At 36.2% G+C, this 14,593-nt stretch overlaps 1 protein-coding gene and 1 long non-coding RNA gene across 3 annotated transcripts in view; one reads left to right on the forward strand and one right to left on the reverse strand.

Moving 5' to 3' along the window:
- Nucleotides 1-14,593, reverse strand: part of gria4a (glutamate receptor, ionotropic, AMPA 4a) — a 205,340-nt gene that overhangs the window by 94,183 nt on the left and 96,564 nt on the right. For both annotated transcript variants that reach the window (XM_079822838.1, XM_079822837.1), the window contains exons 8-10: nt 12,668-12,772; nt 12,436-12,543; nt 2,387-2,593 (exon numbers count right to left, since the gene is read on the reverse strand). In XM_079822838.1, coding sequence (XP_079678964.1) covers nt 2,387-2,593; nt 12,436-12,543; nt 12,668-12,772 — 420 coding nt within the window. The remainder of the gene's footprint in view (nt 1-2,386; nt 2,594-12,435; nt 12,544-12,667; nt 12,773-14,593) is intronic.
- On the forward strand, nt 2,399-9,979 carry LOC307130017. Its single transcript, XR_013816991.1, has 3 exons — nt 2,399-2,581; nt 4,942-4,967; nt 9,833-9,979. It is a non-coding gene; the product is annotated as an uncharacterized lncRNA (long non-coding RNA).

Below are 14,593 nucleotides of genomic sequence, written 5' to 3' on the forward strand. Positions count from 1 at the left end.
TCGCAAATCACTGTAGGGGCATTCACCATCACACTCCAAAAGTGTTAGCCTTGTTTATACTTTAGCCTGGCTCAACAGCGCGAGCGTCCGCCTCGTCCGCTTGGAACAACGGCAAGTGAAATAGACAGTGTTGGGGAAAGTTACTTTGAAAATTAATGCATTACAATATTGCGTTACTCCCTTAAAAAGTAACTAATTGAGTTACTTTTTAAGAAAAGTAATGTTACGTTACTTTTGCGTTACTTTTTCTCACCTGGGCTGGGCTTGTTTTTGTTTATAAAAATGTAAAGATAAAAAAGGTAAAAATGCAGATTCACGCATGAACAGTAGAGGGCGCAGCTCTGGATAATGGTAGAATAGGACGCAGGAGAAAAAAGTTTTACCAATAAAAACTAAAAATCTAGTAATTTTCATCATCAAAGGTCAGGAGCAAGACATTAGTAAATTAAATATAAAGGTAGATTATGCATAAAAATAGTTAATTATTGAAGGTTTGCATAGTACTCTGATTTTGTATTTGACTGATTTTATTCATTTTGAGGAGAACTGCATCTTTATTGTGCACGTGAGATAAATAAATGCTCACATTTAGTCTGGAACTACAATAACCCTCATGTTCACACACACACCTCTGCACTTATTTTTCTCAACATGGGGGCAGGAGAGCTGTCAGTCAAATTAATGTGAAAAAGTAACTCAGATATTTTGTTGTCAATTTGAAAAGTAATGCGTTACTTTACTAGTTACTTGGAAAAAGTAATATTACGTAACTCAAGTTACTTGTAATGCGTTGGGCTCTCAACGCGCGCGACCGCCCACTCCGCGATGACGTCATTTTCCCGTCGAGTATAAACAAATGTAGTAAAACACTACAGAGAAAGTCGAACATGAGCTAAAACAGCCACTAAAATGATTAATGAAAAGAGAGGAAGCATCATTTTTAAACTCCCGATGACCACATTTACTAGAATTGATCACGTTCTATTGTATTTATTGTGGTAAGTTTTGACTGTTTTTGACTATTTATTATAGATAATCAGTTAAGGGGATAGATTTTTCACTAAAGATGTATATCACACATGTGGCATGTTGTAGCTATAGTTTCAAACTGTGTTGCTTTTTGATTCGAGAAAAGAAAGAAAAAGGTGAACATTGGCCTGCATGGTAATGAGGAGCCGTCAATGGTCTTGCTTTGTAAATAAACCATTACTGTAACATATGCTATAGTTAAACATTTATAAGAACTATATGTTCGTTTTAAGGCTGAGTACAAGTTAGAAAGAGCTTTAAAATATGGACCTTCTTGAATTAGCCCCCCCCAACAAAGCCCCGCCCCTCTGGTGAATACCAGCACTTTATTTTTTCCACTTCAAGCACTGCCCTAAAATGTAACATTTGTTGCAATATGGAAATACGTTGTCACCATGTGAAAAGGGTTCACTGCATCAGCCAAATCCAGCAGTAAATATTTTAAGTAAATGTAACTTAAATAGTGCACATGTCTACAAAGCCTTGTCTAGATTACTCACAATAAGAAGTGCGATTTATATAACTATACACAATATGTTTTTGCTACAAATCCAAATTAAGTGAGCTACTCAAATTATCCAAGTAAAGTAACAAACAAAGTTTTATTTGTAAAAAAAAATTTTTTTTTACACTTATTACACTTACGATTCATTTTTATCAGTGAATGAGATCTCATCTGTTATTTTGGTATTATTTATTAACGTTTTTAATTTTAACTTTAGTTATTTTGTTATGTGCTTGTGTATATTATTTTTTATTTCAGTTTTAGTCATTTTAGTACTTATTAAACGTATTTATTTCAGTAGGTTGCCGATTTTCCTTTACATTTAAGTCTAATATTTATATCAAAAATCATTAGGATATTCAAATTCAAATTTTATTTGTATAGCGCTTTTCACAATACACATTGTTTCAAAGCAGCTTTACAGAAAGTGCATTTCATAAATGTACACTGAAAAATGTATAATTATTAGTAATATGCATTGCTAAGGGCTTCATTTGGACAACTTTAAAGGAGATTTTCTCAATATTTAGATTGTTTTTGCACCCTCAGATTCCAGATTTTCAAATATCGTCCTATCCTAACAAACCACACATCAATTTAAGCAAACTTTCAGATGATTTATAAATCTCAATGTCAAAAAATTGACCATTATGACTAGTTTTGTGGTCCAGGATCACATATTAGAATGATTTGACACTGAAGACTGGAGTATTAATGCTGAAAATCACAGGAATAAATTACATTTTAAGTGTCAATAATATTTCCCAATATTACTGTAATCCCCAAAAATGCGGTGAGTAGAAGACATTACTTTATAAATGCATGTATCTCAAACACACACACTCTTCTCACCCCGTACACCAGCTCCCCAACCATGCCGTTCCAGATCTTCGTCTCTGGATCCCTGGCTCCGTACTTCCCGTCGGGAACGATGGAGATCTTGTACTTGATGCCGATGTGCTTGGCGATCTCGGACGCCAGATCCACGCAGTATCCTTCGAACTGGTCATTACCTTCATACATCTCCCAGTTCTTCTTCAACATCACGTACGGTCCTTCCTAAACACACACGGCACGCATACACACACACACACACACACACACACATACACAGAGAAAGGTGGGTAGGGATGGTCAAGCTGACCTCAGAATTAAACTGTATTATTAATGACACTTTTAAACATGAAGGTTCTTTGGAAACTTTGGGTAACTTTATTGTTTAATCTAGTAACTTCATCAATAATCACAAGCAAACATATCCATTATCTGACTGCATACATGAATGTGTGTTCCCTAAACGTAGTACACTTACTAGTACTCTTGTGTAGGACACTCATTTATGGGCCATAAATGACCAACAAGATTACCGCTATAAATCAAAACATTTATTTGAACGATTTCCACACATTTGTACAACTGCCTGTGAGAATTATGAGGACATAATGCAAAACATTGATTTACATTAAAACCATTACAGTGCAAACATTTAGTCACTATAGTCATTGATAATCAAATGATAGAAGCACATTAAACAAGTTCTTATATTGAAAAAAAAAAATCATTCTAAACAGTAAAGCAGGAACCATTTAGACAGACAAACAACTCTGTACATGTCAAAGTACATTCATTTGATAGTCAGTTATTGTACATTTTCATTTCTTTCACTTTGACTCTGATATGGAAACTTTTTCCTCGGGATATGAAGGCACATGAGAGCATGAATGTAAACGAGACGTTTAGGAATAATCTAAGTTATTTTAGTTTATGGATCGCATGTGTGGTGTGGATTTACTGTCGGGAATAATTAATGTCCCTTATTGTGTATAAATAAAGGAAAAGTGTGTTTCCAGTGAGTATACTTGTATTTTTTTTTAAAACAAATTATTCATTTCTGTATTTACTAGTAAATATAAATTTATTTATTTAAACAAATTTGTGCTTGTTTAAGTGTTTTAATATTAAATATACTTGCAATTTATTTTAAATTAATTATTAATGTAAATATTTACTAGTAAATTAGTAATTTATTTAAAATGAAATGACTATTTGCTGAACAAAAAGTGTATTTGGAGTAAATATACTTGTTTTATTTTTAAATAAACTATTTATTTATTGACTTTTAAATATATAAATATATATTTGTTCATTGAACAAGAAGTGTTAAAATATTTAATGTACATGTAATTTATTTTAAATGAGTTATTAATGTAAATATTTACTAGTAAATTAATAATAAATATAAGTATATTTGCTGTAATTTGGAGTATATATGTATTTTTAAATTATTTATCAATTCTGACAAGTAAATATATAAATAATGTTTACTGAACAAGAAGTGTTAAGATTAAATATACTTGTAATTTAATTATTAATGTAAATATTTACTAGTATATTAAAAATAAATATAAGTATATTTGCTGAACACAAAGTGTATTTGGAGTAAATATACTTGTGATTTATTTTCAAATAAATTATTTATTTATATTCTGACTAGTAAATATATTTTAAAAAATGACAGAACAAGTGTTAAGATTAAATATACTTGAAATTTAATTATTAATGTAAATATTTACAAGTAAATTAAAAATAAAATATAAGTATATTTGCTGAACAGAAAGTGTATTTGGAGCGAATATGTATTTTTAAATGATTTATTAATTAATATTTTGACTAGTAAATGTATAAATAAAAAATGTTTACTGAACAAGAAGTGTTAAGATTAAATGTACTTGTAATTGAATTATGAATGTAAATATTTACAAGTAAATTCAAAATAAAATATAAGTATATTTGCCGAATAGATTTGGAGTAAATATACGCGTGTGTGATTTATTTTGAAATAAATGTATATCTACTAGTAAATATATAAAGGAATAATTGATAAAAAATACAAGTATATTTACTGAACAAAAAGTGTATTTTGAGTAAATATTATATGAATTATACATTTTTATATCTACCTATAAATATATAAATAATTCACTACTGCACAAAAGGTTTAGAGGAAATATTCTTGTAATTTTTTATTTGTAATTAAAATAAATGTATTATATATTTACTAGTCAATATATAAATATACGATGAAAGAAAAGAAGGAAGCGCTGCAAATACATTTTAAAACTATAACACATTATACATGAGACTGGTGCTAACAGATATTATCTGTGGTTATTTCATTGACACCGTTAGAGTTGATCTTTTACAAATATGATCAAACTTAAGACTCTTGGGAGATATGAAGGATCAACACTACTCTATAGATACTCAAGATGAACATGAGACGGTGTGTGTTATGACCCCTTTAATGTCACCGATGCTGTTCATAGATATAGCGACTTTTGTAGTGCTTTACAGACACTTTTATATCATGCATATAGATATTAAACATCTCTCTTTATGTTCCACAGGAGAAGGAATTTGGAACGACATGACGGTGAGTAAATGATTATTGCATTTTACTTTGCTACTTTAAGTTGTTATATTCCTTTAATGGGTCGGTTGAGCTTTGAGCAGGGATATTAACTCAATTATGACTGAATCATTTCACTAAAACAGTCTCTCCGCTTCTAAAGCTTCCCATCCAGGTGAAAAGGACATTAAAGTAAGAAGTGTGTGTGGCTGGAACGGCCCATTCTCATGATCTCACAGGCTTCAGTCTAGATAAATAGGCTGCTGTCTGCAGGCGTGGAGTTAATGAACGTTACATTGAAGGAACACGCATCACATCCCCTCAGCCTGGAGTTACACTAATTACAGCTATCAGTTACTCAGCAATCTCTCTCTCTCTCTGTGCCTGAAGCCCACATGTCGCACCCATCAAACCATAAACACAAACACACATCCACTGTCTATCACAAACACATCTGGATGTGTCGCTTGTGCATCGTGACATGCTTCTCTGCATCTGTCACACTTCCGCCTGATCGATTCCAGCGCTCTCATCGGATTAATTAACGTGTCTATTTATAGGGAGAATCTTCCCGTTTGTTTGTGCTCACATTGTGTAATTACATAGTTCTCGTTTGAAATGGCGTTCGCAAACAAATGTTTTGTTTATTTGGAATTAATGTGGCGGTGTAAAAGTGTGCGTTTCGCATCAGATTGGCGTCGGGGCTCGGTGTGAGTTTGCAGGGGATTGTGGGAGATCTGACCACACACACACACACACACACACACACACACACACACCAGCGGCAAACACTGTTGAGACGGAGGAATGTGGAGGCTGAAGGTCGAGCATGTCTTATTTTTCAAATCCATCATTATTTGCTATTATTGCCATAACCTTTTTTAAATAAAGGTTAACCGGCATTAAATTGTCACGATTGTAGAAAGGCTGCATTAACTGCAACGGTGGCCTAACACACATTCACAGACTATTTTTGTCAGCCAAACCTCTTCGACCTAAAATATGTATGTATATAACTATAACTACGTATATTATATATAATTCCCCATTAGATAATGAGCCCTATTTTAGCGATCTGAGCTCATGGCGCAGGTGCTCTTAGGATAGGGGTGTCCAAACTTTTTTAAAAGGAAGCCAGATTCGATGTTGTGGACACACCCAGGGGCCGGTTCCTTTTCTGTTATATATATTATATATATATAAATAAACACGTTTTGTTTCTTAGAAACATGACAGATTTTGACAAAAGCTTGAGCTGACAGTAGAGTAGCTTGAGATAGGACACAGATGTAAATGTATAGATATTTAACAATATCTGTAAAACTTTCATCAACCAAAAAGTTTTAATGGGTGAAATTTAAATATTATTAGTGAGTTAGAACTCTATTCTTATTTAAATTTAATAAGTGCTCTATTTAGATCACCACAGGTAAAACCACACTATAAAAAATGCTTTTCCTACTTGGTCTTTCTGTCTTTTTTCCTGTCCAAATATCTAAAAATTCTTAAATCAAGATGCTTTTACTAAGGAAAATGACATACAATATTTTTTACATATTTATAGAAAAAGAAACAAAATTATTTTTCTTACCCAATTGGCTGATAATTTAGTTTGTTTTAAGCAAAAACTCACTTCAATTTCATTTTATTTTCCAGAAAACAAGAAAAAATATCGTATGCCACCTAACTTTTAGTAAATGCATCTTGATTTAAGATCTTTTAGATATATTTAGACTAGAAACAAGACAAAAACACTAAGTAAGAGCATTGTTTGCAGTGCACGCATGGCAAAATAAATAAATATTATTTCTATATCTAGAACGGCTTTAAGGTATTTAATCTATAAACATATAAATACAAATGCAAAAAAACTGCAAGTTCATGACAAAAATAGTCTGCAATTTGGCCTTTATTGCCCATTTAATTCATGTCTACATTAAAAATTTAATAAAATTAGATATTAATACACCTTGTATTGACATTGTCAAACTGCACGATTTGTAAATTATGTGTGGCGGGCCACATATAATATATTTTCATATATATTCCACTTCAGTCTGAATCCCCTTTTGCTGGTTTACCGATGGACAAAATGGTTGGCGCGCTCAGCGTATGGGTTGTCCCTCGTCTCTTAATGAGTCATGGGTGTGTTTTGGGCGTAACGTGCAATAAACCAATCAGAGTCGCATCTCCCTTTCCCTTTAAAAGCCAGTTGCGCTCGCGCCATGGCGAATTCGCTATTTACATGGGGGGATATAGACACGAGTCAGTTCAAATACATGTGTGTATTGCCATGATTGATTAAATAAGTAGCCAATTTAATACGTCATTACTGCAAATAGGTCATTCTGACACATGCAATGACTATCCATTATGTAGGCATTTTTATCTTTATGTACACTACAAATAATCTTTTACATTGTAATCCTTTTATTTTTCATATTTAAAAATGTGCGTGTGTGCTGTCCCTGTGTGTGTAATAAGCAGAGTGTACGTGCGTTGTGCACCCGCTTTAGTATTTTTGTCTTGTGTCCAGTCCAAATATCTAAAAATTCTTAAATTAAAAAGTATTTTCTACATAAGTCTTGTTTTGGGGAAACAATAACTCAAAATGAAGTGAGTTTTTGCTTAAAATAAGCATACTCTGCCAATGGGGTAAGCAAAATAATCTTGTTGTCTGTTTGAATTGAGATTATTTTGCTTACCCCATTGGCAGAGTATGCTTATTTTAAGCAAAAATCTCACTTAATTTTGAGTTATTTTTCCCCAAAACAAGACAATACTAGTAAATTGTCTAGAAAATGCTTCTTGTCTTAAGAAGTGCTAGATGTTTGGACTGATTTTTCTAAAAAACCTTCACCCTGGCAGAAGTTTTCAAAAAGCATTTGGTTGCAGTGTCCGGATACTGCGTTTGCGTGTGGACGAACGGCCAAAAAGCTGCGGTTTTGAAAATACCTGTGTTCATGTGGACACGGCCTAAATGAGGCCTAAAACCAGTCTCAATTCAATTTTGAATGATGTCTGATCCTGATGAATATACATACAGACTAACATGTTTACATTTCAAAGTTTCAGGGAATTTTGGTTAGGGCATCATATCATTGTCTCATGAATTCAGGAAAAGAGACCGTTTACTCCAGGGTTATCATTTAACCACAACTAAAACCATGAAAAATATTTTTGTTGAAATAATAAAAAAAAAAAAATTCAGTTAACTGAAAAAAAAAAAAATTCAGCTAGTTCTCATTTTCTTGTAACTCGAAGTACAAAAATAACTAAAAATAAATTACATAAAAATGATAAGCACAACATATAAAAATGAAAACATCAATATTAAAATGAACTAAAATGAATGAAAACGGAAAATCAATCAATTAAAATATGAACAAAAACTATAACAGAATATCAATGATACTGAAATAAGCACACTGTGATGATCCTCCTCCAATCCCCATAAACACGGAAAACACCAAACAATCCTCTGACGTTTCTCAGGACATTTAAAGGCAACACAAAATCCATAATGTGCCACAATGCTTCAAACTTCCATCATTTTAGAGTGAACGATAATAATAATATTTAATGTTTTAGGGTCCGTTTGCTATGATATTACTGGTTAATATAATTTTTTCCCACCCATGCGACCATGGTTATGTCAGCAGAAACTTACAGTTATTACATTTTGATAAAAGGCTTAAAAAAATGTCTTTGGAATAACGTCCACTAAAGCGTGACAACATTTATATATATTTATAAATGAATAAAAAACATTTAGTTTTTAGCATGTTCCTAGTTTTATATATATTTAACTGCTATAATATGAAATATTTCTAAGTAAAATGTCATCTCATTTGGGAAATAGTGAATGTTAGGGCTTGATTTTATTCATCTGGTTAGGGATGCGCAATATTTGGCCATCCATATCGGCATCGGCTGATTATATGTCAATTTTTTATGTCATCCTTATCGGCCCAATAAGTAAATTTGTCCGATATATTAAAAGGCAATAATTAAAGTATTATTTCCTCCAGCGGAGACATCTCAGATGTGCACGGTTCACCATGATAGTTTTAAAATGCTTAAAATATGATTAGAAAATACATGTTTTATGTAACTTCAAAGGGTTTCCTGTAAAATGACACCAAAATTGTGTATTTAGAGATCACTGTGTGTGGTTATAGGAAGCTAGCTTTTCAATTTGGGTCGGCCAGATCCAGGCGGAAATCCACAAAAAATGGTCCTAGAGCTTAGGATGTTAAAAAGATACATGTAGTGATCCCGGACGAGCCCCCAATTTTAAGTCACGGCTAGCTCATTTCACGTCTGTCATAGAGACTACATAAAATTATAATGAGAGTTTTGTTTTTGTGATCAGGCTCTCAAAAATGATATAAACATTTGGATTTATCTGCCAAAATATCGGTTAACAAACAAAGAATTATCGGTTATCGGTATCGGCCAAAATGTTCATATCTGTGCATGCCTAATTGCTATTATTGGCTTGTATCAATGCCCATTAATGCCTTGTTTATGTTCGCAAGCAGGTGGAGAGAGTTATTACATTTAAAGATTTAGAAGTATAGCTTCATGCACAATGAGAGCCGAGGCATTTGTTAAGAAAGTAACTTTGATTTCATGATGCCTTTAAATGCCGACTGGGTAATTCATAAAGCAAGGGCAAGCAGTCACAAAAAGACAAAACGAAATACCCACAAAGCTGCTTTTTACACCCTTGGCATTGCACCTCGGGTACGTGGGATGAATGTTACTGAATGTTTAACGCTGCAGTCCCAGCTGAAGGAGTGTCTGAAAACAGCTGAATCATGCGAGAGACGGGTTACACTATCTCTGATGTCTCACGGTTGTCTCGTCCTCTTCTCTCTGCTCAGTGTCTGAACAGCGGATTCTTTAGCAGTGATGGAAACGATGACGATCCTGCAGAGGTAAAATTCTCCATCGCCTTAAAAAGCGCACGGCAGAAAAGAAAAGAGAGAGAAGGAGAAAGAGAGAGAGAGAGAGAGGAGGAGCCTGCTAAGGTATAATTTTCTATCTCTCTTTTCCCCTATTTAAACCCTTACAGAATTTACCACAGTAACCATAGTTTCCGCCACAGTAAAACTGGGTAACTGTCACCAGAAATTCAAATCAAATCAAGTACAAAAGCTTCACATATTGTTTGAAGAACATGCTGTATTTATGTAATAATGTCATTTTTAATAAAAATACTGACAGAAAAAGGCATACAAACAATAATGACATTAAAACATTAAAGCTTAACATTAAAAAAAGAGAAATAAGAAATACAAATATGTGACCCTGGACCACAAAACCAGTCATAAGGGTCAATTTTTTGTTAAATTGAGATTTATACATAGTCCGAAAGTTGAATTAATAAGCTTTCATTGATGTGTGGTTTGTTAGGATAGGACAATATTTGAAAATCTGGAATCTGAGGATGCAAAAAAATCTAAATCTCCTTTTAAGTTGTCCAGATGAAGTCCTTAGCAATGCATATTACTAATAATAATACATTTTTGATATATTTACGATAGGAGATTTACTAAATATCTTCACGGAACATGATCTTAATATCCTAATGATTTTTGGCATAAAAGAAAAATTGATAATTTTGACCCATGTATGTAAAAACGTACATACCCGTGAGGCGCATGACTGGTTTTGTGTTTATCTTATGTTCTGTTATTTTAATTCTAATGTTATTTTCAAAAACAAAACACTAAAAAGTGACTGAAAATGAAATATCGGTATGCAATTTCTTAATATGATCTATTTTCTTTTCATTCTAATGATGAGTTTCATTAAAAACGGTGACCGAAAAGTAGGGTTGGGAATCGAAAATCGATACTTACGGTCAGGAATCGGATTCTAGTTATACAATTAAATTTCAATTCCACTTATCGATTCCTGTGTGCCCATTTTCATGTGGTTTTAAACCATTCAAGCCAAAGAAGACACGAAAGAGAACTCGATTCAGTACTCGAATACTGAATTATTTTTTGTGTCTTCTTGCACTTGAACGGAGAAATGCACAAAAAATTATGTCAAAAATATCCTCGTTAACACAGTCGGTTATGTCTAAAGTGAACGTAAACAACAGCTAAAAATGCATGTGTAACAGTGTAATGGATCCATGCATTCGCTCTTAAAGTGACAGCAGCCTAATAAACCTGTGTTAATGTTAATCAAACAACAAAAGAAATAAAAGCTCTTGACTGAACAACTTTTGCAACTTTAATAACCTATATTTGATTTGTGCTATTGCTAATTTGCTTATTTGTTTTTACTGTATTACTGACTTTAATAATGTTTGAATTATTAGCTGGTTGTTCTTTAGGCTGGTGATTTTTGTTCGTAGTATTCAGCTGCAACATAATGCTTTGCAGAATTAGTATGTTTGATATCTAAATGTTGGACTTCTGCAATTGAAACTGAAAGTGAAATTGGAATGGCTAAATTTCAAACGATACCCAACCCTACTGAACAGTTGAGTTTTACGGAGAATCAGATGCATCTTTTCTAAAATATGAACGCCTAGAGTGTCTAATTTCAATTGCTAAAAGATTGCTTCTGCATTTTTAGGGCTCTAATACTGGTGTCTTTCTCATTGATTTTCAGCTTTCAGCGAGCTTCAAACTGCAGCGGTTGGAGAATCAGAGGTCAGACAGCGACTCAACTTCTTGGTTAATGCCCCTGACTTTAATGCAACTTTTAGCTAGTTTGAAATAATCTGAGCCTGTAAGTGACCGGTGAGCTTCTTCTGTGCGTGATATGGCATTCCCGTACTAGCTTAAAACAGTAGATTCAAGGTCACGGGTTACAGAGAATGCACGAATGCGGTGTAAGTTGCTTTCTACCAAATGCATTAATCTAAATGTAAATGTTCACCGGCTAAAGAATTGACAGCGAATGCAAAGTCACATAGCGTATCTGAATATTCGTATATACATTCATTCTATTATAATTGCTTGCATGGTGCTCCTGTTCGTATTTCAGCAATCCGAGACAGAATAGGATGGAAATGTCACAGGCAGTCATTCAGTCTGTCATCTCATCCATTATTAATCGGAGACCTTCGACGTTTCAGCAAAAACAGTTGGGTAGGTGTGACACCGCTGACCAAAATCACCTCAAACGATGGTGATTTGTTGGGAACGATGGTTACCGTGGTGCATTTTTAAGGGAAATTAAAACATCAGCCTAATACGCATATGTAAAGTTCTTTCTTCAGTGTAACCCCCTTGATCCCTTATCTATGGCAGAACTGATGACTTTAACATGATAAATAAACTAATGCACCATCAGCTCTCTCTCTCTCTCTCTCTTTCACTGGCTCGCTTTCTTTCCTCGTTCCTCTCACCAACACAGTCAGTAAGCAATGCAAGTTTTATTCAAGCAAGTCTAACTGATGGACTATGTCCTACTCCCTCTAGATGGCGCTATGTGTGTCAGACTGCAGATGTGAGTACATTACCATTATAGTCGTGACGATAACCGTCCTGTTCTCCATAGCGGAGTCGTTGCCCATCGAGAGCTCATTCTGGACCAGAACCAATTTATCCAGGTCGTTCCAGTAACCGATCTGCAGATGATAGACGACGGGGCAATCAATCCAGTGTATGTGGGCTTCTGGGTGAAATTACGCTGTGTAAATGTTTGCTTGTGTGTGTCCTAATGCATGATGTGAAGTGTGTTGTGTGTCTGACCTTGCGGGGGCCGTTACTCTTTAGCTCAAAGACGTCCATGGTGTAGTTGACTCTGCGTCCATAATGATCAAACTGGATATTCCCAGTGAGACCCTGGATTCTCACCTTTACACACACACACATACACAGGAAGTATTAGTAAGACAGAACACGCATCACTTTTGGTAAGCATGGAACAAAAAGTCATCATTTATAGCATATATAAAGTGGATTAAACCTTTAAGATGAGTTAAAAGTAGTGTCAGAGTGATTAAACCGCTTTGATAGCTAGTTTATGCAACATCCTTTGCATCTTGTGTCAGAGCCCCACCTACTCCCACCTGTCATATAGACCCCGCCCACTCTCACCTTTCAGGGAGTGTCCTGCCTACTCCCACCTGTCATATAGACCCCGCCCACTCTCACCTTTCAGGGAATGTCCTGCCTACTCCCACCTGTCATATAGACCCCGCCCACTCTCATCTTTCAGGGAGTGTCCTGCCTACTCCCACCTGTCATATAGACCCCGCCCACTCTCATCTTTCAGGGAGTGTCCTGCCTACTCCCACCTGTCATATAGACCCCGCCCACTCTCATCTTTCAGGGAGTGTCCTGCCTACTCCCACCTGTCATATAGACCCCGCCCACTCTCACCTTTCAGGGAGTGTCCTGCCTACTCCCACCTGTCATATAGACCCCGCCCACTCTCATCTTTCAGGGAGTGTCCTGCCTACTCCCACCTGTCATATAGACCCCGCCCACTCTCATCTTTCATGGAGTGTCCTGCCTACTCCCACCTGTCATATAGACCCCGCCCACTCTCACCTTTCAGGGAGTGTCCTGCCTACTCCCACCTGTCATATAGACCCCGCCCACTCTCATCTTTCAGGGAGTGTCCTGCCTACTCCCACCTGTCATATAGACCCCGCCCACTCTCATCTTTCAGGGAGTGTCCTGCCTACTCCCACCTGTCATATAGACCCCGCCCACTCTCACCTTTCAGGGAGTGTCCTGCCTACTCCCACCTGTCATATAGACCCCGCCCACTCTCATCTTTCAGGGAGTGTCCTGCCTACTCCCACCTGTCATATAGACCCCGCCCACTCTCATCTTTCAGGGAGTGTCCTGCCTACTCCCACCTGTCATAGAGTCCCGCCCACACTTACCTGTCAGATACACCCCCGCCCACACTCACTTTTCAAACAGTGTCCTTCCCACTCCCACCTGTGGTATAGACCCGCCCACTCTTAACTTTCATATAGACCCTGCCCACTCTCATTTTTCAAAGTGTCCCCCCCACTCTTACCTGTCCCCCACCAGACCCCACCAAGTCCCACTTTTCAAACAGTCCTGCCCACTCCCACCTGTCGTATAGCTCCATCCACTCTTAACTGTCATATTGACCCCCGCCTATTCTTACTTTTCAGACTTTCCCGCCCACTCCCACCTGTTGTATAGAGTCCCTCACATTCTTACCTGTCATATAGAACCCCTAGACAGTGTCTCGCTCACTTCCACCTGTCATAGACAGCACCTGTCCACTCTTACCTGTCAGACAGCATCTTTCCCAGCCTCACCAGTTATGTTGAGTCCTTCCCACTCCCACCTGTTGTACAGACTCCTGTCCACACTGACATTTCAGATAGCATCTTGCAGTCTTACGTGTCTTAGAGCCCACCCCCTCCCACCTGCCCTATAGAGTCCCACCCATACTCACCTTTCAGTTTCCTCACCTGAAGAGTCCTACCCACTCTTACCTGTCAGACAGCATCCCACTCAGTGTCACCATTCATAGAGTCCCACCCACTCTCACCTGCCCTACAGTCCCACCCACTCTCACCTGCCCTACAGTCCCACCCACTCCCACCTGTCATACAGAGTCACACCCACTCTCACCTGCCCTACAGTCCCACCCACTCTCACCTGCCCTACAGTCCCACCCACTCC

This window comes from Gobio gobio (assembly GCF_949357685.1).
Source record: "Gobio gobio genome assembly, chromosome: 8".
Lineage (NCBI taxonomy): Eukaryota > Metazoa > Chordata > Actinopteri > Cypriniformes > Gobionidae > Gobio > Gobio gobio.